Source organism: Eumetopias jubatus, unplaced genomic scaffold (genome assembly GCF_037043125.1).
Source record: "Eumetopias jubatus isolate StellerSeaLion01/CBP00866 unplaced genomic scaffold, mEumJub1_p1.0 scaffold_14, whole genome shotgun sequence".
Classification (NCBI taxonomy): domain Eukaryota; kingdom Metazoa; phylum Chordata; class Mammalia; order Carnivora; family Otariidae; genus Eumetopias; species Eumetopias jubatus.
The window spans coordinates 107,511,043-107,534,668 of record NW_028274820.1 but is presented as its reverse complement, the minus strand read 5'-3'; the positions used below and the strand labels follow the sequence as shown (position 1 = coordinate 107,534,668).

Below are 23,626 nucleotides of genomic sequence, written 5' to 3'. Positions count from 1 at the left end.
ACAGTAAAGCAGAATCACTGGGATAGTCTCTGAAAATATCTGTGTTCTGGGACAAAGCATACGAGGGAAAGGGGCCTGCCCACCACCCGGAGTTCCTGCAAGGCTGGTGCATTCACAGAACAGCCGCCCGGCCATGTCCGCGCCTCCTCACTGGTCGGACACCCCTCACCAGTACCACCAGGCAGGCTTCGGCCAGGCCGGACGGCTCACACCAAGGATCCCTCATGGAAGGAAACGTTTTAAAGCCCCGTGAGTTCTTAGCAGAGAAGCATGTTAGGTACATAAATTAGTATCATTAAAAAGACCGACTTAAAAAGCTGCCCAAAGCGGCCGGCAGCGTGGGACACCAGGCAGCTGAGCCTCTGCACCATGCTGCGCTCCACAAGGCCAAGCGCCCCACAGCAGGCCTGGCTCACGCGCTTCCTTCAAACCCCATGCATGGAAAAAAACAAAGCTAAAGGATCAATTCTATTCTTTTAGTTGTGAATTCTTCTTCATGTTGAGTACCTTTAATTTTCCTTCTCAACAGTTCCATGTTCCTGACGCACCCTGTCTGTGCGGGGTCCACACATGAAAAGCACGAACCCTCTCTCAACACTGGACTCTGACCGTGTCCAGGTGACGCACGGTGTGCGACCCCAACAGCGCAGCAGGTGGGCGGGACAGTTGGCCAGGAACACAGCGCAGTGGCCCGTGAACGGCCACACCAGCCAGTCAAGACCGCGCTGCCTGCCACCAACTCCTGCACCGCGGTGGCCAACCCACCCAACACCCGCCCGCCCCCCACCCCGCCCCGAGCAGAGACACCACCGCTCCCCACGCTGCACTGGGACCCTGACCTGGATCCCGAGTCTTTCGGCTGTGTCGGCCACGTGGGAAACCCTCCCAGAAGCAATCAACTCAGAGTCCAGAGGAGCACAGCTGAGGTGAGAATGCACCATCAGCCCAGAATAATCGCTTCCCAGAGCTGCCAGGCCACCTCCATGCCACACGGCCAAAGGCAGGCTCCCAGGGGCCACTCCATCTAGTGGCTGTTCCGGTGTGGAGGCGCCCAGGGACCAAGTTCCTTCCTGTGCGCATGTTCTTAAGAAGAATCACTTGGAAACGCGGCCCAAAGCCGCCATGCAGCGCCTCCAGACTACACGGGAGCACACAGGCTGTCTGGCCCAGGGGCGGTGTCCAGGTGTCCCCAGAAAAGGGTTCGTGCGGAGCTCCAGGGAGTCTGCTGGGGGGAGCCCGAGCCCCCCTTTATTACTGGCTGGCACCCGGATCTGCAACAGTGGACCAAGAGCTGGAAATGGTTTGTGCAGGGAACTGAAGCCTTCTGTTGGCAGGAAGGAGACCCTGAAGGTGATGGTCTGACTAACCTGGAGGATGTTCACCAGCTTTGCATCCAAATTTGCAATTTTGTGCCACATTCTTTTCTCACTTAGTCTGTTAACTCTTCCTTTGGGGCAGCTTAGAAAGTCAACCGAAGTGTCTGGCTCAAGCTCACAATACATCTGTATGAAATTCAGGTCTTTAATTTCTTGTGACTTAACCCTGACGCTCTTTTCAAGACCCCATTACTCATGGTGACTCAACAGCATCAGAACCCCACCCCCCGGAAGGTGTTCTGGCTGTCCCAACCCCACCAGGGAGGGGCTATGCTCCAGGAATACAAGGCAAGCCTTTAAGCCTCCCAACAGCCAAAGAAAAGGGGCTGGATGTCCGTCCCCCGCTTTTGTCTAAGACTTGTGCCAGGGTCAAAAACATGCCTGGACGGGACCTGATGGTAAAAACTGACAAAACCATGAGATTTCAGGGAGAAGAATGAAAAACGCTAGTATCCCAGGATTCTCCAGCAAGGCTAATTTATTCTGTACTTGGCAGGTGTAGTCTCCGAGGATCTAGAGCAAACAAGCAGCTTCGCCTGGGAAGCATGGGTCTCACTCTGAACTTGCGAGATCTGCCCTTCGGACCCGCTCTGCTGGTGATGGTCCCACATCCTGCCCCAGGAGCCTGGCTGTCTGGCGAATAAGACTCCACCAGGGAGGCCCATCTCTGCACACCTGATTCTTGGGAACTGGGATATTCCAACCCAGTACATAGGTTTATGGGGTCCTTCCAACCAGACAGACATAGCTCCTTAAAAATCACTGTTCAGGGGCGCCTGGGTGGTTCAGATGGTTAAGCATCTGCCTTCGGCTCAGGTCACGATCCCGGGGTCCTGGGATCGAGTCCCGCATCGGGCTCCCTGCTCCTCGGGAGCCTGTTTCTCCCTCTGCTTCTCTCTCTCTCTCTCTCTCCCCCCGCCCCCGTCTCTCATGAATAAACAAAATCTTAAAAAACATATATATTAAAAAAAAAAATCACTGTTCAAACAGTGATCTGTTCAAGCAAACCGAGTCTACAACCCTGCCCCCTGCCACAGCCCCTGACTACCACACTGCCCCCTGTCCAAAGACCACTCGGTACCAAGAGCTGACAGTCGATGCTAGGAAAATGTCCACATGCTCATTCAAGGAAGAATGAGTTCTTTCTGAATCCGTACAGCTCTTCCAATTCCCTCCATTTTTCATTCAATTACATAGGAAAAGGCTAACGTCTCCCAACGGTCCATCTCTTTGTGTTAGCACCACTCCGGGCCAGAGCTGGGGGCGTGTGCACAGCCCCGTGTGCGCTCTCTGCTGTGGTTCGAAGCCCCAGGACACCCGTGGTCAAGTGAGTGCCACATTCCTTCTGTCCTCTGCAAAACCCTACCAAGCACCTCCGCTTGATCTGAGGACGACCAGAAGGAGCTGCGAGGGACCAACTGCCCGATAGAAAGTTCTGGGGCAGGAAGGGGCCCAACCTCATCCTTCTAATGCCCGGCTGCGATGGTGTGTTCTGTGGAGGCCCACAGCATGAGCCTCGCACGTACCCTGACGTCACCCCGACACAGGGGACCGAGGACGGATGTCTTCGTCTACCACATAGCACGCTGCGGGCACCGTGGCGGCTCCCGGTGGCGACAACCAGGATGGGCACAAACGTGTCACACGAATGAATAATTCAAACTCATCTGACACCGGGCCTGCAGAATGCAGGTCAAAGCTATGGCACAGACATCTCTCAGAAATGACCCAGAACTTTCTATGGGGAATTCCCTTCAAAGATCCATCTGGGCTCCATTAGAAATTACAAGCCAAGAAGCGGGAGGAAGGCAGAGCCAGGGCTCTAGAGCAATGGGGTCGTGATCACCCAGCGCGTCCAGAGGCCACAGAGGAAACACTACAGCTCCACCTGGGAGGAAGGCGGCCACGAGGTGTCCAGGAGGGGTGCTCCGTTCTATTTTTAACCAAGCGCAAGTGAAGGCACGAGGGCCAGAAGCAAATGCAGAACATTCCATCACCAAGACTGCAAGGGGCCCATCGTTCAGTGAGCGGCTCAGAGCATGTGGCCCGTCCAAGTTGCAAGAGCTCAAGCACGAAGTGCAAAGTGACAAAAAGGAACATTCCAAGTAGAAGCGGCACCTGTCATCCTCTGCCCAAGACAACACACTGCATACCACTGTGGAAGACTGGCACCCCGTTTTAATCGGGGGATCTCCCGGGAGGGGAGCCGAGAGCAAGGGGCCTCCTCCCGCCGCCACCATGCTCTGAGGAGCCTCTCGCGGGCCCCCGCCCAGCCCCGCCCCGCTCAGGTCAGGACACAACAGCACAGGAGTGATTTAGGTCCTCTCTGGTCTCGGGAGGGAAGGTAGCTGTCCCCTCGGGGAAGCTCCGCATCGGTTCCCTTTTGCACACCTGCACAGAGCACGGAGGGGTCCCAGGGGCTGCTGGTGGCCCGCTGGCTGCCTGGCTCGTCCTCCTCTTCACGCGTGTGGAGAGACTCGGGTTTGGGCAGGGAGGCCGGCCTGTGTGGCCTCGGTGAGGGGCCGCTGGTGCTGGCGGGCTGGGCGGGCAGCGCACTCTGGCCTCTGCGCCGGCACTCCTCCAGGAGAGCGTCCTCATCGGCCACACCTGCAAGCACAGGACGGGGCGGGCGTGAGCTCGCACTGCTCCTCTCTCCACCCCGGCACGCAGCACCTGCCCTGGGGGCCCCCACTCCCCTGCAGGAGGAGAAGGAAGATGCTGAGTCCACCACCTGTGCTATCAGGGCCTGACCTTAACCTTCAGAGACGGGGCTGTGGACAGGCCCGGGACACAGCTGCTCATAACACGCCCCTGCACACACACACACACACACGAGTTCACGCGTTGTCAGAGCACATGTCCTACTGAAATCCGTCAGGGGCCAGACTGCCCATGAAAATTTGTCAAAACTGACCAGTGGTTATCACCCTGCAAGGAAAGGGCTCCAGATGCTGCCTCCCATCCCGTTCACGGGCAGCCTGAATTCTAGAACCTGTGCATCTAAGGGGGGGAGGGGGTGGCTGGCTGGGAGGTGGGGGCCTGACGGCCCGTTTCCCCGCCCACGCGGGTCGTCTGTCACCCCAGGGACACATCCAAGATGGGACAGTCCTCACTGCTCTCAACGCCGTGTGTCTACTGGTCTTTAGAAAACAGAAAGCAGTTTTGCACATTAAACACTAGGAACTAAGTCAGAAAACAAGTTATAATTGTCACTGAATGATCTCAAATTTCACTCTCTGAAGGCTCTTGATGACCAGGTGCGCAGGTTGAGAGAAAGGTGCCATATGAAGGCAGCAGCAATGCTGTCACACCCCCATCTCAGGGAACAATGGGCCCAAGGGCGCTCCCCAAGCCTCGTACCCACCCTGCCCCGTGGAGGGAGGTGGGGGCGTCCGCTATACAGGGCGCAACAGTCATCAGACGCCCAGCCAGCCAGCTCACAGAACCCGAGCCCCAAGAAGTGCACTGAGAGGCCACCTCCCTCCAAGCATGACCTCCAGCGTGGCACGGAGCGTGGACTGTCCCGTTCCCGCCTTCCCGTCGGAGCCCCAGCTCCCAACGCTCCTGAAACGCAGACGAGTTTTTACCACACAGGTGTCGGCATACGGCTCATTCACACCAGGTGCGAGGCTCAGCGCGGGGAAGACAGCGCCCACCTAGATTACTCTGGAGGGCGTGAAAGCACTTCTCACGGGTCAACTTCCGAGCCACAAGCACTGGCCCCAAGCCCTGGTGTGACCTCTGCCCTCGCATCAGAGCGCCGGCCACTGGAATCACGGCCACACTGGTGAGAGGCAGGCGGGCGGGCTCCATGGTCCCAGCACGCACACCAAGCTCGGAAACTACTGGAGAAATAGGAAGTCCTGGGGCAGCCTGCATCATGCGACTGGCATTTTAGAGGTTTTCCAAAGTGAGTCTCAGGTTCCTCAGAGAGCCTCTGAAAATCCCCCACAGCTCCGGACACCCTGGGCCCAACACATGTGCTCCAGGCTTTCTGGCACTTGGACCCCCCCACCGAGTCCCGCAGCGAGGCTGGGCTAAGGGCCAGCGTCCTGTTCTCTCCCAGCTACCATGCACGTGTCCCACGTGTTGGCCGAAACGGAAATGTTAGTTTTGGAGCCGTTTAACCAGGCAGACCGTCAAGGGGGGAGGGAATGCTCGGCGGTCCCATGCACGTGGCCTGGACAGACGTTTTCATTTTTTTTCTTAATTTTATTTATTTGAGAGAGAGAATGAAAGAGAGAGAGCACATGAGAGGGGGTAGGGTCAGAGGGAGAAGCAGACTCCCCGCTGAGCAGGGAGCCCGACGCGGGACTCGATCCCGGGACTCCAGGATCATGACCCGAGCCGAAGGCAGTCGCCAACCAACTGAGCCACCCAGGCACCCAGGACAGACGTTTTCAGTGAGGGCCTCGGACCCACTGAGGGTTTCTCAGAATCAAATCCAATGACTGAGAGAACACGGATACCCCAGGCCTGGCAGGCACATCCCCTCTGGGGCAGGTGCCTCAGCCAAGGACCAGCCCGTGTCTGCAGCAGGAAGGTGCCCATGCGCGGGGCCAAGGTCGAGGTTGGGGGAGCACTCGAGGGAAGCCCATCTCTTGGGGGGGGTCTGTGGTCTGATTATGTGGCCTTGTGTTGTTTTTGGCAAATAAAATACAAGTACGACTCCCAAATACATGGTGTAGGTGCCAAGGAGCTGGCGATGAGTAGTAACCGCTACATGGTGACCTGACTTCAAAGCCTGCATTTGCAGTGGGGAGTGGAGAAGGGCAGGGAGCCAGGGCCTCGGTGTCTGCAGGCGCCCCGGCTGCAAGCCGTGCTCAGGGAGGGGCCTGTGGCCGTGGCACCCGAGCTCACACCACGACCAGCTTTGTGCCCTGAACGTCAAGGCACATGCTCAGCTCCTCTCCACCTTGAAGGAGGCGGGAAACCTGCGAGGGCAAACGGGCCGCCCCTCCGGGTCCCACACCATCACACCTTGTAATCAACAGTGATCACAGCAGAAAATGTCAGCACAAGTTCAGAACATGGTCAGTACCTCTCCATGTGGGCTTGGCTTTGTGAGTGGCTGGCGGAGGAGGGCGGGGGCTCGTGGGGGGAGTCGCACCCTTCCCAGCTTACTTACCCCAAAAGTTCAGGAACACTCAGATCCGAGTCTCCCCGCCAGCCGTTCTGGCACAGGCCAGAGAGGAGGTGGCCTTTTCCCTGCCACCTCCACAAGCACCTGCAGCCACCGCGGCCAAGGATCACCCCCCACAGAAGAGCAGGGAGCTGGTCTGAGCGCAGACCACTGGCCTCGCTTCCGTCACTTACGGTGCAGAGAAGGTGGGCGTCTGCTGCTGGACACAGGCCCCCACAAGCTGGAAGGCCGCCACGGGGCCACACGAGCCACTGTGTGGGAAAGCAGCACCAGGCCTGGGCCGTCCTGCCCATCACCGGTTCTCGCTGCACTAAACCACCTGCTCGCCCCAGGCCCAGGACGGGCACGTACACCAGCTTCCAGGGCCGCATCATGTCGGGGGTTTGCTGTGTGGTGAGAAACCAGAAGCCTCGGGACGCCTGGGTGGCTCAGTCGTTAAGCATCTGCCTTCGGCTCAGGTCATGATCCCAGGGTCCTGGGATCGAGCCCCACATCAGGCTCCCTGCTCGGCAGGAAGCCTGCTTCTCCCTCTCCCACTCCCCCTGCTTGTGTTCCCTCTCTCGCTGGGTCTCTGTCAAATAAATAAAATCTTTAAAAAAAAAAAAAAGAAACCAGAAGCCTCTAAGATGTTAAGCTCGATGATATTCTGAGAATGCCTTGAATATGCAGAGACCGAAAGCAGGTGCACGTTGAAGGTTTCTGTCCGCTCCAGACTCTGGGCGAAGGTGCCGCGTCTCCCACGCCTCTCGGATCCAGACACACTCAGGGCACAAGAGGCAAGCACGTCCCTGCCTCCAGGACTGCACAGGAAGCCAGAGTCCTGCAGGGGCTCCCAGGCCCCAAGCGCCCAAGCCTGCCCACCGGCTCCGACCAGAGGCTCAGTGCCTGTCCTCCCCACACCCAACCTCCTGGGCAAACCCTAGTGCTGCTGCAGCTCAGGCCTCTCGCCCACGAGGCTCCTTCCCTCGAGCCCCGCTGCAGAGGCCCTGCAGCAGGAACTACCACGCAATCAGGGTGGGTGGCTGGGGCTGAGCACCAGGCTGCCGGGTCCACAGTGCCCCTTTCAGAAATAGAGGAAGGACACACAGCTGAGCACCTGCTGTCCCACACGTCGCTCTCTTCCTGATATACACAGTCGACCCTTACAGGGGACACAGTGACCTGTATGCTCCCCCAGGCCGGCCATGCCACTGAGAGCTCCTTGGGTCTGGAGCAGGGGCAATCAGGTCACTGACCCCACAGAGTTCCCACAAAACTTAACAGTATCTCAAGAACCAGGAAAAATGATTCAGGGAAAGGAGATAAAGGACAGAAATGAGAAGCAAAGATTAAATCGCGGTCTTACCCCAAATCTTCACTGGATACTTTCTGCAAGGCCTCAGTCCACACGTGCGCATTCAAGCACTCACCGAGTCCACTACATGTGCGGTATGCTTGCAGGCGTTGACAAGGTTACGAAATGGGGCCACCACCCTCGCCCTGATGGTAGCACGTATGCCCAAGTTTGAGGAAAGGGATGCAAGTGCTGGTTTTAAGAAGAATGCGGGTTATGATGGACTGGACCGTTTGGAGCCCCAGGGCAATGCCATCGCTCCCGTGGCAGAGCCTCTGGTCCTCACCGCGAGGCGGGAAGCCTGCCTGCGCCCCCCCAGGCTGAGCACCGGGCTGTGGACTCCACGTGCCAGGACCTGAGCCGCCCCCCACTGCTCCCCCCACCGCGGCAGAGGCTCGGGGAGGGGGAGGGGGAAGGGGAAGGGACTCGACATGAGGAGAGGGAGGAGCATCTGGACCAAGACGGCCCGCGCCCCGTCTCAGAATGGACTGCGGCACACAGGGGCAGGTCAACCGGTCGTCAGGAACACTGCTCCTGCCTCGTGGTGACGGAAGAGGGAGCTTGTGAGGGGGGTGAGCACCGCAGGATGGGAACTGGCTTTACCTCACCTCAACTGCAGAGCAGTCTTACCAACCTTCCGAAGCACCAGATTCCGCGCCCCACCCCCGTCCCCGCCCCCCCCCCAGCCCATCTTCAGAGCCTCTTTGCTCTGCCTTCGGTTCCCACCAAAGCCCCAGGACGCGGCAGTGCCAGGTCAGGGCCGCACCGCTGGGCGAGAGCGTCTGCGGGGAACTCACCGAAGCAACACCCACCAGCACCTCACGAAGCCACAGGGTGCCTGGGGGCCCGGCGTGACTTACAACTTTCTGAATTAAAACCAGACCGACCACGGCCGCCCCTACCTCATCCCCTACAGCCTATGTCACACTTTGGGAAGTCGCGGTTTACTGCTTTTTACGGCCTTTTCCAAAGGTTCAGTACAACTTCACGAATTACTAGACCCTTGCTCTGCTATGGCATTTCCCAGTTTCAACAATTTGAGTTGACCGCTTCGTGTTGTATGAAGGTAATACAAAATACAAATACCTGGAAAAAGTAAGTCACCTCTAGTTCTACAACCCACACAGAATTTACTATCTTGGTGTAATTTCGGCAAGCCTCTTTTCCTGTGTGTGAATTAACTGAACTTTATGTTGCTTACAGGAGTCCGAGGATCTTTTTCATTTGGAAAACTAAATATACCAGCAACAGTCCTGCCCTGCAGCACCAAGTTATAAAATTTAAAAACAAAAACAGGGTCTGCAGTGTCCCAGCCAAAGCACACTGAAATCATTGAGAAGCTATGAAAGGAATGCTCAGCAGCTGCTCCGTGCGCACAGCCGACCCATCAAATTGCCTCCGTTCTTTCCCCAAATGGAGTCCAGATACAGTGAGTGTACTTTGGCTTGATAATATGCAAATGAAAACAAACTTCCATAGATAAAAACAGAATCCCTTTTCCCAAATAAGTACAATGCAAGAGGCCTTGGTTGTGGCTGCTGTTCCCCGGCAGGGGCGCTGGCAAGGCGGGGGGGTGCAAATCCCTACTTACTCGAGTCATGAACACCAACACAGTGGGAGATGACACAAACACCCAAAAATGCACCAGTGGTCCATCAGAAGGTTCACTCAAACCTCAGGGCCCGGTCTGTGCCAGGCGCTGCAGACCCACGTGAGACAGGGCTCCTGTTCTCACAGATGCAGTGGAGGACCCACACAGAACACGGCGTCACGGTGAGGCCCACGCCCCCCACCGCGTGCTCAGCAAATCCACAGCATGCAGGGCCAACCGCGAGGGCGCACTTCTCCCAAGGCGGACAGAACGGGACGAGAGCACAGGGAGCAGCAGGGACCAGGGTGTTCCCGGGACGCAGGACAGAGTGGCCATGGAGAGGCCTGGGACAGGAACAGGGACACACAGGCACCACACGGATCCTAAAACGTCTCCTAAGCCAACGGGGTCCCTGAGCGGTTTTCAACAGGGCAACGACTCAATTCCAGCCGTTGGTGGACACGTGACACAGGGACAACATGCAAGCTGGACCGGGAAGGCAGACCGGCTCATGAAGGGAGGCAAGCACCAGTTCTCCAAGCGGACACAGGGAAAGCACATCCCGGCTGGTTACATGAAGGGAAACCAAGTCACGGTGGGGCCCAAGCCCTGACAGAGAGGGGCTGCAGTGCTAGGAGCGGGTGCGTGGAACCCCAATCTGGGGTGAAGGCCAGGAAGGGGCCACAACAAAGCAGTCTACAAGGAAGCTGGGCCCTGAACCCCAGAGCTGCTGGCTTCCCCACCAGTACTTCAGCTGAAACCAAGGACAGAGCTCCTTCACCTGGTCCCAGGGGGCTGCACCGCGCCTCCACAGCGTGGCCACCGTACACGACCACCTCTCCCTCGGCCGGGCCTAGCCTACTGCATGTCTCCCATGGCTGGCAGGCAGGGGTGGGTCTTCAAAGGCTCCTGTGTGGTGTAGACCTAATGGTGTTAGACACAGTACAGCCTGGCAACCTCCTGACAAACACGGGGCCACGGCCACGGCTCAGGATACTTCCTGAAGCAGGAGGGCCTCCCAGGGAAACCAGACACAGCACAGCATCTGGGACGAACTGTGCGGACAGGCTGGGGGGACCGGGCTGGATCCCGCTTACCCCGCAGCACCTGCAGAAAGTGTTACGGCGGCAGTGAGGCCAAGGACGCCTGGAACACGGGGCCATCACATGTCCTGTGGCGTCCGGTTGGCTTGAGCACAATCCTAAGCCAGAAAAAGACAATAGAGGCACGCTAGCTAGGGCTTCATTTTTCTCGTCTGTGACTTTGTATCTGATTTATCTCAAGTCACTGGGCCTCCCTCCCAGGACTGGCACCATCTTGTGATGAGGAATCATGTTTGATGCCCTTACCCATAGCAGGAGGCTGCTGACCCCCCACGTACAACCCAAAGGCCACCGAGGACGGAGGATGATGCACAGGAAGGAAATGGTGTGCAAAGTGGAAGGCCACCAGCGCACAGCACCCCCTCCAGGCCCCCCGAGGTCCCTGCAGCGACCCTGGCGGAGGTCTTGGGGCCACACAGCCCTACCCCAGCTGCAGCAGGGCCTCGAGAGGACAGCATCAGTGTGCGCTTGGGGAGAGGGGAGGAAAATGCCACCTAAACTGTGAATGGAGCCCTTGTGCCCCGAGCAGCCTGGGCTGCTGGGCCTGCTTGCTTGGCCCACGGTCCTTGGTAACCACAGCTCTGAAGCAGGACTTCATGGAGACGGAGAACAGCTGAAGTAATTAACAGTAACGGCAATTAATCTTGAGAAGACGCATCGTAAAGCAGAAGAAACATTCTAGTTCCATAGGTTTGCATATTCATAAAATCTCATTTTTTCTAGTTTCTTCTCAATTACCCCGTCTTCTGTCAAATATTGACATCTGTTAAATCTTTTAAAAACCTATTTCAGATGAAGCAAGGCATGTGCCAAGGAACTGCTGCAGTCGTCTGAATCAGAATCACACACCGGCAGTGACCCGGAGACTGTACTCCCCCCTCCCCCGCCCACGGAAAAGGCACACAGCGCCGGCACGCTCCTCCAAGTGCACCATCGCGGTGCCAGGGAACCCAAAGCTCAACTCCCGAGTCCACTCGTTACCAGCCGTGAACACCACTAACAACATTCCCATGAAATTCTCTTTGAAAGAAAATTTAACAGGGGCGCCTGGGTGGCTCAAGTCAGTTGGACGGCTGCCTTAGGCTCAAGTCATGATCCCAGGGTCCTGGGATCGAGCCCTGCGTCGGGGTCCCTGCTCGGCAGGGAGTCTCCTTCCCCTCTTCCCATTCCCCCTGCTTGTGTTCCTGCTCTGTCTCTGTCAAATAAATAAATAAAAATCTTTTTAAAAAATAAATAAAAGAAAATTTAACAGAAAACTAGGGGACACATTAAAACTCCGTGAGGACACAGAGAATCGTGCATGTATGTTAGAGCCTTTGTTACAGCACGTTGAAGGCGCCTCTCTCCAGCCGGGTGGCCCCAGACCACGTTGCTCAGACAGCGGACTGCTTCGATTCCACTTCTGACCCTGGTGTGCCCAGTGGGAAGGCACATGGCTGGTCAATGGAGCTCGCTCTAGTGAGTTAAGGGCCAAGATATTCTCTCTTTAAAAATCCATCCCTAACAAATTTATTCACTGTAAGAGAATCCTGATGAGGGCGCTTGGGTGGCTCAGTCGTTGGGCGTCTGCCTTCGGCTCAGGTCATGATCCCAGGGTCCTGGGATCGAGCCCCGCATCGGGCTCCCTGCTCCGCGGGAAGCCTGCTTCTCCCTCTCCCACTCTCCCTGCTTGTGCTCCCTCTCTCGCTGTGTCTCTGTCAGATAAATAAATAAAATCTTTAAAAAAAAAAAAAAAGAATCCTAATGAGCGATGTCAAAAAAAATTCAAAGGCAAATTACTAAGAATTAAATCACACTTCACAGTGGGGAAAGGACAGAATTACCATTCATATGGGAAAATAAAAATTAGACTCCATACTTCACTTGGAAATTGTAGATGGACATTTTAAACATTTTTAGAAGGTAAATAAATAGGGAGAGAAATAACCAAACCAAGAGAGGGAAAAAACCCAGCAGAATGAAGTTCACAGAATCGACTAAGTAAAAACTTGCAGTTTCTGAACCCTTCATCCCAAACAGGTGTTTCTTATCTTCTAGGCCATGTTTTGAATGGCAATAAAAACAACAGCCTTAAAGATCAACAGAAATGAACGTTTCGTATGTTGAACTCAGAATTTTAAAAACTCCCATTTGTGAACAAAAAGGCTATAAATATTCAAAGTGCAACTAACAAAGAGAATAGGAAGAAAAACGATGAAAATTAAGATACCTGTGAATAGGAAAGTACTAAAAGCTAGTATTTCCAGAAAGAACAGATACAAGGAGAGAAGGAACTCATCACCGAGTGACCGATGCCTCCTGAGCCTCGACGGACAGCCATGCTCCCTGGAAACACAAGGTGCTCAACCGACAAGGGGAAAACGTAAACCAGGGGCGCCTGGGTGGCTCAGTCGTTGAGCGTCTGCCTTCGGCTCAGGTCGTGATCCCAGGGTCCTGGGATCGAGCCCCGCATCGGGCTCCCTGCTCGGCGGGAAGCCTTGCTTCTCCCTCTCCCACTCCCCCTGCTTGTGTTCTCTCGCGCACGCTGTCTCCGTCAAATATATAAATAAAATCTTTAAAAAAAGAGAGAGAAAACGTAAACCAGGAACAGCAGAAAATTGTGAATGTATCAGTAACTGGAAAACGTACCAAGACTAGAGGACTTCGCAGGCAAGGCGCCTCTCCTCGTGGGGACAGAGCTCACAGAAGGCACCCCAGTGAAACAAAGATCCGGGCTGGACCCTCCTGCACACTCGGGAGCCCCAGGGACTTCAAGTCAGAGAACCCAGCTTCGCCACCCAGCTTTCTCCTTCAACAGAAAGAAAAAGCTGCAGCCAAGCACATAATCCCACAAAGTCAACTACTAAAACCAGACTACTGAGAACAAGAGGAAAAACCCCTACTATCAGTATTAATGATTGGGTAAGAAAAAATGGGGGAGGGGGAGGTAGGCGAAAACTAGTAGGGCTTTCTAGCTATAAAAAAATTGATACTTTAAAAAAAAAAAAAAAGAGTAAGCCAAGGGGCGCCTGGGTGGCTCAGTCGGTTGAGCATCTGACTCTTGGTTTCAGCTCAGGTCACGATCTCAGGGTCCTGGGATCAAGCCCCATGTCAGGTTCCCTGCTCCGCAGGGAGTCTGCTTCTCCCTCTCCCCCTGCCCCTCCCTCCTGCTCGTGCTCACTCACTCTCTCTGCACTTCCTCTCTCTCTCAAATAAATAAAATCTTAAAAAATTCTCTCCCTCTTCCTCTGCCCTTCCCCCGCCTCTAAAAAAATAAAAACAGAGTAAGCCAAAAGTACAGTGAAGCGACTGGATAAAAAGGAATATAAAAACTTACTGTCTTACTCAGGTATACACAACAGCCAGTTAGTAAAGGAAATCAGGTAAGGGTGGGTACCTGGAGCCGACTGTGCCTTTCATTTCGAAGCATTAGGAGCACCCAAGATAGATTTTGAGAACAAGCTGCCCTTCCTGGCAACCACTACAACCGACACAGGGTGATCCCGGCATAAAGCAAGACCAAAAGAACAAAAGGAGAGAGAAGTCCTAAAACAGCTGTATGTCTAACGCAAATGTACAAAAGGAACATGGAAAGGCATGTGGGAGAAAGATGTTTTCAGCACAAATATTCCACGTAAATTAAAGAAGCAAAGAGACAAATACGTGTCAACATACAAGAAAATGAGAGAAAACCTGGTTGTGGAAGATGTAGGATATTAAACCAAAGGTCAAACAAAGCCACTTTTCTGGAGAAGATATTAAGATGACCACACAGTAAGTCCAATGAACAGATGACCCCTGCAAAGAGCCATCTCCTCCAGGGCAGGCGAAGCACTAAGACCCCGCCGGGCCAGGAACCGACGGAACCCCGGAACTGGGAGAAACACGTTATGCTGCCGCTAACCCCAACAAACAAGACGCTCCACCCAATTAATTAACCAAAGAAATGTCCAGTTTAGAAATCACCGGGTCTTTACAAGTTATGTGAGGAATCCATTGTTGACAGGAAAGTATTCTTTGTGGAAAGCAATGTCAAGTTTCATGCACACGTGTCAACCCAACTACTCCACTTCTAGGAACCTAATCTGATGTAACTACTCCCACAAGAACAGACTAGGGGTAAAAGCTGCAAACCACTCTGCCGGGGTGCACAAGGGAATCAGGCCAAGGCCACAAGGCACAAAGGGCGGGCGAGCACACGCCACATACCGGGCCAGCCGGCCCTGCCGGGCACTCTGGAAGCACCTGGGAATCCAATCCCTGCTTGGCAGATGACTGGCAACAACCCACAGGACTCTGCGGGAACTCTTCCTCATGCCTTCTGGACAGTCCTTCGTGCTTTCCCAACACCCCTGAACACATTATCACAGCTCAACAAACTCTGCATGGACCCCTCAAACGGTTCACGAAATGAAGGAAAGACAAGGAGAGATGGTAGACAGGACACATGGAGCCCACCGCTCATTCTCTTCCTTCCAGCTCTGGATTTCACGTCAGTGCCCTGGCATCCTACCAAGCAACCCCAAAGTCTCAGATAAGAGGTTATCTGCTCAGGCTCAGGGTTGATTAGCAGCAATGTTCCTAACATTAGGGGCGGGCAGACTGGCCAGGCAGCCTGGCTTCTACGGGGCCCTTGGCACATCCTCCCTGCCACATCAATGCCAGAGAGGGTCAGCTGACCAAGGGAGCAGCTGAGGAGAAGACAACTGAACATCTTTGTTCTGGTGGTCCAGTTTTCTCCTAGGACCTTTGTTAATGCATGTGTATAAGTATATAGTGCCTATGATACTGCGTATTCATGACATGATGGAACACACCATCAATACTGGGAAATACTGGTACTTAATATCCTCTTAGGGGAAATTTACCTCCTAACGACAGACCGGGAAGTCACTGAAAGAACTGCTCGGGGTGCTCACTTCAGCAGCACACGAACATCGGAAGGATAAAGAGAAGATTAGTATGGCCCCCGCTCAAGGAGGACATGCAAATTCGTGAAGTGTTCCAGAGTCTGACGAACACAGGGGAGGGGAAGGAAAAGACAGACAAAAACAGAGGAGACAAACCGTAAGAGAGTCTTAACTCAGGAACCAACTGAGGGTTGCTGATGGGGAAGGGGGTAGGGGGATGGGGTGGCTGGGTGACGGGCATGAAGCACTGGGTATTATAGAAGACGGATGAATCACTAAATTCCACCCCTGAAACCGTGGGGCGCCTGGGTGGCTCAGTTGTTAAGCGTCTGCCTTCGGCTCAGGTCATGGTCCCAGGGTCCTGGGATTGAGCCCTGCATCGGGCTCCCTGCTCCGCGGGAAGCCTGCTTCTCCCTCCCCACTCCCCCTGCTTGTGTTCCCTCTCTCACTGTGTCTCTGTCAAATAAAAAACAGAAACACACACAAAAAAGGAAAAACTGTTTAGGAAAGAAATATAACCACATGACTTGGCACATACATTAAGAATTACACAAACAGGAATGTTGGTGTACTAATACTCAAGACAATCTAACTCTATTATGAAAGAAACAAAACGCGGGCAACGCCTGAGAAACAAGCCCCCCACAGGCTTCAGACTCCACACAACTGCATTTCACCACACGCGTGTGTAGGGGTGGAGGGACAGCGCCAGGAGCCACACTTTTGCTCAGGCCACCATTCCCACCAGTGTGTCGGGCCGCATCTGGGAAAGACTGAAGTTTAACCAACATGCTACGATCCACCCACCCCCACTGTACCAGCTTGTGCACTCAGTCCGCGCACAGGGCAGGAGGTCACCCCACAGTAAGGTGGTTTTCCCAAAGCACCAGGAAAAAGGAGCCAATCCGACTTCTCCAACATCATCTCCAGCTCCACGGTCCTTCGGCGAGGCTCCCTGCCACTTGCTAAGAAAGGCCTGTGTTCTCTGTGTATCTCCTACCCATGTGTGGAATGCATTCGGTATCAGGACGCAGTCCCCAGGGGTGCGGTGAGCATAAGAGGAGGGTGGGGTGGGGAGAAAGGCATGAGGGCGAGACACACTTTCCTGACACACATCAACCCCATATGTAACAAACTGCAGTCTAGAAGACTATGAAACTGAACATTTACTGGACAGGGGTCCAAAGAGCAAAGAAATGTTGTAAACCAAGATGCACCCTCAAGCCCTCCCAAGCCACACCTGGTCATTACTTGGCATGAAGAAGCAGGAGACGATGCTCTCCCAGGTGAACAAGGAGGAATGGAGAGGGACAGTCACCACCATCCTGGGCTTACTCCTCGAGCACCAGCTCAGTGAGTGGTGCCCCCCAAAGGGCCTCTACTCTTGTGACAGTTGCACCCCAGAACAGGTCCTCTGTTTTCTGAATGCTCAGATATGAGGAAAAGGACCGACAGTCCCCAGTAAATGACGCATCCACCCAGTATGAGAGTGCCTGGCAACAAAGGGCCAACAGCGAGCTGATGGGCCTCTTGATGCCCATGTCCAGTTCTCCCTAACAAGTGAGACTCCAAAGTCCCAACGAATCCTGGTCTCTGGAAATCCACGATCTCCGTGACTTCTCCATTTCTGACTGATATGGTTAAGAGCTGTTACAACTTTCCCTCCCTTGACCCTCTCAAATGTCAAGATGTAGGAACTAATATAGCCAAAAGTTATCTGGCCTATCGCAGTCCCAACTGTTAATCATACTAATAAGCAAGGTCTACATCTAATTAATGCAACTCACTACAGCTCAGTGAGTACAGAATAGCATTCTCACAGCGGATGAAGCAAGAACAGAAAGTCACCCATATGACCAGATTGGGAGAAATACCTAAAAATCAAAGCGGGTGCGGGCGCCTGGGTGGCTCAGTTGGTTAAGCGACTGCCTTCGGCTCAGGTCATGATCCTGGAGTCCTGGATCGAGTCCCACATCGGGCTCCCTGCTCAGCAGGGTGTCTGCTTCTCCCTCTGACCCTCTTCCCTCTTGTGCTTGCTGTCTCTCATTCTAATAAAATCTTTAAAAAAAAAAAATCAAAGCAGGTGCATTTTATGCTGTACGGACACAGGATATGCAGATGGAGAAGAAAAATGGAAGTCAACGTTTCTTTAAGGACTTGCATCATTTAACCCCCTGATGCGCAAGTACTGACCACAAAAACACCTGAGGTGGCATCAGAATTTTTTTTTTTAATATAAGCCATTGGGTCATAAAAGTCAACCCCTCTTGACCACACAGTATCAACTGTTCCAATTTACTAAGCAATTTTAGGCTTGAAAACCTCCAGAAACGGTTACTACTAGCTCCATCCTGTTACTGAACATGCTGATGGCTTTTGCCACTACTGAAATGCAACAGCAGAGACAATAAGACCGATTATAAACTACTGTTCGATTCTCTGAAAATAAAATTTCAAACTAATTATGTAGCGCTTCAAAGAAAAATGAGAAGAGCAGTCCCTGAAGAGGGTAGTGATAGCTAGGAGGTAGGTAATCAAGGAGAAATTTTAAACCTTTAGAAGATAATAAACAAATGACAACTGACTAGAAAGATGCCATCTCCCCCCACCCCCCCGAGCTTGGCCATTCTGTAAGGAACAGACTTGAGCAGACTAGGTACACAGATTCTAAGAGTAACTTCAGGAAATCTAAAGCTACCTCTACAGTCTACAATTTGCCCTTGAAAGAACTTCAAAGAAAAAGAGGAAGGACAAATCGGTATTCGTGCAGCCACGAACATCGTCATCTTCATTATAAAGCTACCGAGTTTCCAAACTCGCATCTGGATCCTCTGGAGCTGTAAAGGAAGCACAATCCACTGGAACTCAACGAGACCAACTGAGGGACCACAGGGATGCAGGGAAAGGAGCAGCCTGACATCCCAAGCGTGTGCTGTCCCGTCTTCTTCAAGGACTGTAAGGATTTCTGCCCCTAAACAGAGACATGCAAGCACACGGCAGGCAGACAGGACACGCAGTACGTGACAGACAGTGCACATGGGACACGGGCCCGTCAGGGCAGGCGCCCCGATGCCTGTTTCCACAAGGCATCCGAGCCTACAGAATCACAGAAACGCGTAGGGACCAACAAATGACCAGAGCCTGCAATGTCCACTACGAGCTCTGCTCGCACGTCATTCCTCGTGGGTGCGATGCTGCCAGTGCTGGGAAGATGCCTCACGGCTCCGGGTAAAAAGGACTCCTTAACACCCCCACCCCGGAACACATTTGTAAAATGAACATTCCTATCAACAACACAAGTGCAGAACGAAGGCCACGTTCCCCCAATGCCAATGAAGAACATTGGACGGGAATGCTCCCCAAGAAATTTCAGCAGAAAGACTCTCTGAAGTCAGAAACCTCCGCCTCTACCCTGCATTGTAAAGGAAGAGTTTACAGCGGGATGTGGACACACGCCCCCCAGAAGGATCCCAAACGGGAGACCCCAGGTCTAGTGCAATGCCTCCCGGGAAGCTCTAACTACGGGAGTAGACAGGACCTCTTGCCCCCCTACGGGAGCATCAACCTGCTCTATCGGGAGGTTCGTCCCGCACCTTTAATGACAACTGTAAATTCTACGTCTGTTCAGTTCCAGGTTATCAACTGCAGTTTCTCAATGACAGAGAAATCATCTATCCCAACAACCTAAATGAAAGTGGGCTTTCTAGTATAAGAATTCTGGTTTGTGAACCTACAACAGGCCTCTCTTCTCCACAGGTCTGAAGGGCTAGGACAGTACGTTTCACAGCTTCCCTTAGTTCAACTGTCTTCAAGAACTTGTTTTTACAGTTTCTATGAAATTTTCTACAGTATTGTTTCCAACAAAAACATTTGATTCTGTAAAGACTCTAGAATTTCCACATGCCTTCCAATTGGGCCTGCACAGACAGAAATTTGTCTGTCATGAAGGAACCACCCTAGGTCCTCCTGTCTTTCTGGCAGGACCCTATGCTTACCCAAAACAAAGCTGAGTGGGGTTGTTCAAACGCAAGCCACGTCCAGTTTAACATCCCTCTGGCTGGAATTCTAGTCACTGGTGATTGGATCTTCGATGTGATTTTACACATCGAAAAACAAAAAAGAGCTTTATTTTCGTTCACATCTATGTCACCCCATGACTTTACCATGCATATCACGTCTTTAAATGAGCCGGCATCAAGGGGCGCCTGGGTGGCTCAGTCGTTAAGCGTCTGCCTTCGGCTCAGGTCATGGTCCCAGGGTCCTGGGATCGAGCCCCGCATCGGGCTCCCTGCTCTGCGGGAAGCCTGCTTCTCCCTCTCCCACTCCCCCTGCTTGTGTTCCCTCTCTTGCTGTGTCTGTCAAATAAATAAATAAAATCTTTAAATAAATAAAAAAATAAATGAGCCAGGATCAAACGTACCCTAGAAAACTAGAACCTATTTGTAAAGAATGAGACACTCGTATAGCTATTTCTTCCTTTCCTCATAAAAATGTTACCATAGGAGAAGCTTCAATAAATTGCTCATTATGTAACACAAATAGGAAAATAAACACCAACCCTCCAAATATACTGAGAAAAAGGAGTACAGGTCACTCAATATCGGCGTCCACCCTGAGGAACAGAACTCAACAAGAATGAAGGGACATTGGAAGCCCAGGCACAAAATCATACACAGACACAAGAAGGCTACAGGCCCCACTCAGGAAAGAATGCACCAAACACATTCGCATTTATTTTTTTTTTTTTTTAAGCAAATGACAAAGACCCAGTTTACCAGCTTTACTTTTTTAAACCTAAGCTTAACATTACATATTTAAACAATTGTCAAATCTTACTAAGTTGCCAGCATTCATGCACTAGAAAACATCCTCAATTTATTATTAAACGAGAAATGTATTACCATTAATGCATTAATATCTCTCACTACTAAATACTGAAAAAACTTGAAATTATTTTTGTGGAAGATTCATCCTGGCAATGTTAACTTCACAGCAGGCTGACTCTACTTGGCTCACGTTTCAAACACAATGGAAAAGCAGGTCCGTGCTGGTGTTAGTGTACGAAAGAGTCACGGCCACCTTGGATTACGTTTAATAAAAAAGCAAAGTGCATACAGAGATTTACAACAATTTTAAGGACAAAAAACAAAAACAAAACAAAACAAAACAAAAACAAACAAAAAAAAAACCCCAAACAATGGTCCTATTATGTGGTCCCAACAATAAACTCAAAAGTCTATGACAAATAGGGCTCCGATGAGCTGTGTATAAATACTTTAGATTAGGTACAGTTATACTGAAAGTTGAGTTCGTTTGAAATCTTCAAAAAAAAAAGCGTTCCTGTCAGTCCTCAACGGTGCCCGTTACAGCTAACACGCCTGCCACACGCGTGCGTTGTTACTTGTTATCCAAGCGCAGCAGCTGCTCCTTACCATTTATCGTTAAGGACTTTAACTGGCCATTCTCTTCCACTTCCACTCTTTCTTCACCATTCTCCACAATTCTGAAAGATAAAATGCATTTCAAACCTTTTTTTAAAGTCAATACATGTGAATGTACCTGCCTATTTTAAAAAAGCGTTAATTCCCCCTCGCATATATGAAATCACTCATCTTGAGGGCTAAAAACACAGGTGAAAGCAACCTGACAATTCTTTAACATGTTTCTTCTGACAGATAAAAGCGGCGTCTCAAACACTGCACAGCTGAACACTGCATAGGTGAAAATCTGTTTACGGGTTTTATCGTTCTAGCAGCGCTCACCAAAGTTACTGCACGTTACTACGTTATTATACATTTTAAGTGTGGCTCTACATAAAGATTACTTCTACTATGAAAAGCATTAAGCAGCAGTTCAAAAGGGAAAGCTCTAATTCAGACATTAAAAGATCCCACCGCTGCCAGGTTTAACATACAACCTATACATTACACTAGGAGTGTGTGTGCGCGTGTGCACGCTCGCACCCACAAAGGACACGTGGCACCCATGAAACAGTACACCTGCTTACTTAAAAAGTATAAATAACCACCGTACCTCTTTGTAGTGATTTTTCTGCCATTAACCATTTTAGTAGAAGTTGATATAGATTTGAAGCTGCCCATCCCACTACCACCAAATGCCGTGGAAGAGAACGAAGTTAGGCCCCCATGACCTGGTGACGGGAAGGAAGTAAATCCTGTGGGAAAACAGGAAGATTAGGGAGCAATGCGTCAGTACTAATGTAACCCAAGTATGAGTAACAGGAAAACCACAAAGGAACGGATCAAACCAGGAGAGCGGTGCCTGAGCAGAGCGGCCCTGGCACCACGAGGAGGAGGAAGGAGGGCGCATGCTCCCCTGGAGGCTGGGGAGGAGGGCCCCCACTCCTTGCACCCTCTTCCCCGCCCAGGCCCGGCACTCCGCTGAGCCCGCTGGCAGGCAGCTCACCCTAGCCACAAGGGGCCAGCCGGGCCCGCGCACCACAGAGGAGCGGGACGGCAACAGGCGTCGCCACACGGCAAGAGGAGAACGTTCAGCAGCACAGAACGCCGAACCCAACCTGCTTACCTTCTCCTTGCAACGCGACCACGAAGGGTGAAACTCTATTAAAAGGCTCAAGTAATTTTTAGAAAGAATACTGCAAATACTGAGAAAGTATGGATCTGCCTAATTCACTTGTGGATAACATTCTCAATTATGGCAATCACACTACAGACGCTAAAATCCCTGATTTCCACAAGTTACACAAAAGCAAACCAATTCTTTGATACTGGGACTGGTTTTGCTTGTTTCAAAAGCTTATTACTACTTGTCCCACTTTGAAAATATTCACATTAGAACAAATCCCCATACGCCCTAACCATGACTTTTTACAAGGCTCCTAGAAGTAAGGTCTGCATCCACACACCCCCTCCTAACACATTAGCCACACATTTCTTAAACGAAGTACTATTTTGTTGATGTATTAAATCAGCGTTCTTTGACTCTCCCTTAAGCCTGAGCAGTTCTCCTGCAGCACACTGTGCAGTCCCTAACGACAGGGGCTGCTGTACACAGGCCGTCTGCAGCCAAGGCTCAGCAAACCCACCATTTCCCTCCACAGTGTAGCACAGTACTCAAAGGGAAGAACGCGGAGCTGTATGCTGCAGGCAGCCTTCATAACAAGAACTGCCAATTCCTACCATGTAGCATTTGAAATAATCAGAGAATCAGAAAAAAACAAGAGCTCCTCTGTTAAGAGGAACTATATGAACTTCCAAGAAAAGATCCTAATTCTTCAGGTAAAATATATAATTATATCATGCCACATGCATAATACTCTGGCTAATTAACTGTCCTTTTTTTTTTTTTTTTTTTTTTTACAATTTTTAATGTAATCTCTACACCCAACATGGGGCTCAAAATCAACAACCAGAGGATCAGGAGTCGCATACTCCACCGACTTAGTCAGCCGGGCGCCCCAGATGAGCTGCTTTTAAACAGCCCACTGGATGCTATGGGGCAGGGCAGTCACATACGATCGCACCCTCCTCGTGCACTCTGTGTGGCCACGGGCACTCACACACGGTGTTCCACCCCACCTTCTGATCCCATCAACCTGGACCCTCCTAGAATACTATTTACTGTTTTTTTAAAGCTGCCAAGGAGGTCTGACAAAAAAGGATTCAGAGAGATCATCTACAAGTGGGTTTCTTCACAATTATTTACCCCAAATCAAGTAACTCCTTTTAACCAGGAATTTCATTAAACGTTCACCTTTAATAGTAAGATTAGAGGGGCGCCTGGGTGGCTCAGTCGCTCAGGTTGAGCGACTGCCTTCGGCTCAGGTCATGATCCCAGAGTCCTGGGATCGAGTCCCACATCGGGCTCCCTGCTTCTCCCTCTGCCCCTCTTCCCTCTCGTGCTCTCATTCTCTCTCGAATAAATAAAATAAAATAAAAATAAACTACCGAAATTCTTCTGAGCCATTAAAAAAAAAAAAAGTAAGATTAGAAATGGGTTTTCAGGGCGCCTGGGTGGCTCAGATGGTTAGGCATCTGCCTTCGGCTCAGGTCATGATCCCAGGGTCCTGGGATCGAGTCCCGCATCGAGCTCCCTGCTCCTTGGAAGCCTGCTTCTCCCTCTCTCTCTCCCTCTGTCTCTCATGAATAAATAAACAGAATCTTTAAAAAAAAAAAAAAGAAAAGAAAAGAAAAGAAAAGAAAAGAAAAAG

General features: G+C 51.8%; 1 protein-coding gene and 1 non-coding gene across 3 annotated transcripts in view; one reads left to right on the top strand and one right to left on the bottom strand.

Annotated features, from left to right (window-relative positions):
- The window catches only part of DNAJB6 (DnaJ heat shock protein family (Hsp40) member B6), a 69,840-nt gene that overhangs the window by 4,613 nt on the left and 41,601 nt on the right, over window positions 1–23,626 (bottom strand). For both annotated transcript variants that reach the window (XM_028092382.2, XM_088018651.1), the window contains exons 7-9: window positions 21,469–21,610; window positions 20,868–20,938; window positions 3,768–3,983 (exon numbers count right to left, since the gene is read on the bottom strand). In XM_028092382.2, the coding sequence (XP_027948183.1) occupies window positions 3,768–3,983; window positions 20,868–20,938; window positions 21,469–21,610 (429 nt within the window). The remainder of the gene's footprint in view (window positions 1–3,767; window positions 3,984–20,867; window positions 20,939–21,468; window positions 21,611–23,626) is intronic.
- On the top strand, window positions 15,437–15,539 carry LOC114200350 (U6 spliceosomal RNA). Its single transcript, XR_003607450.1, has one exon. It is a non-coding gene; the product is annotated as a U6 spliceosomal RNA (small nuclear RNA).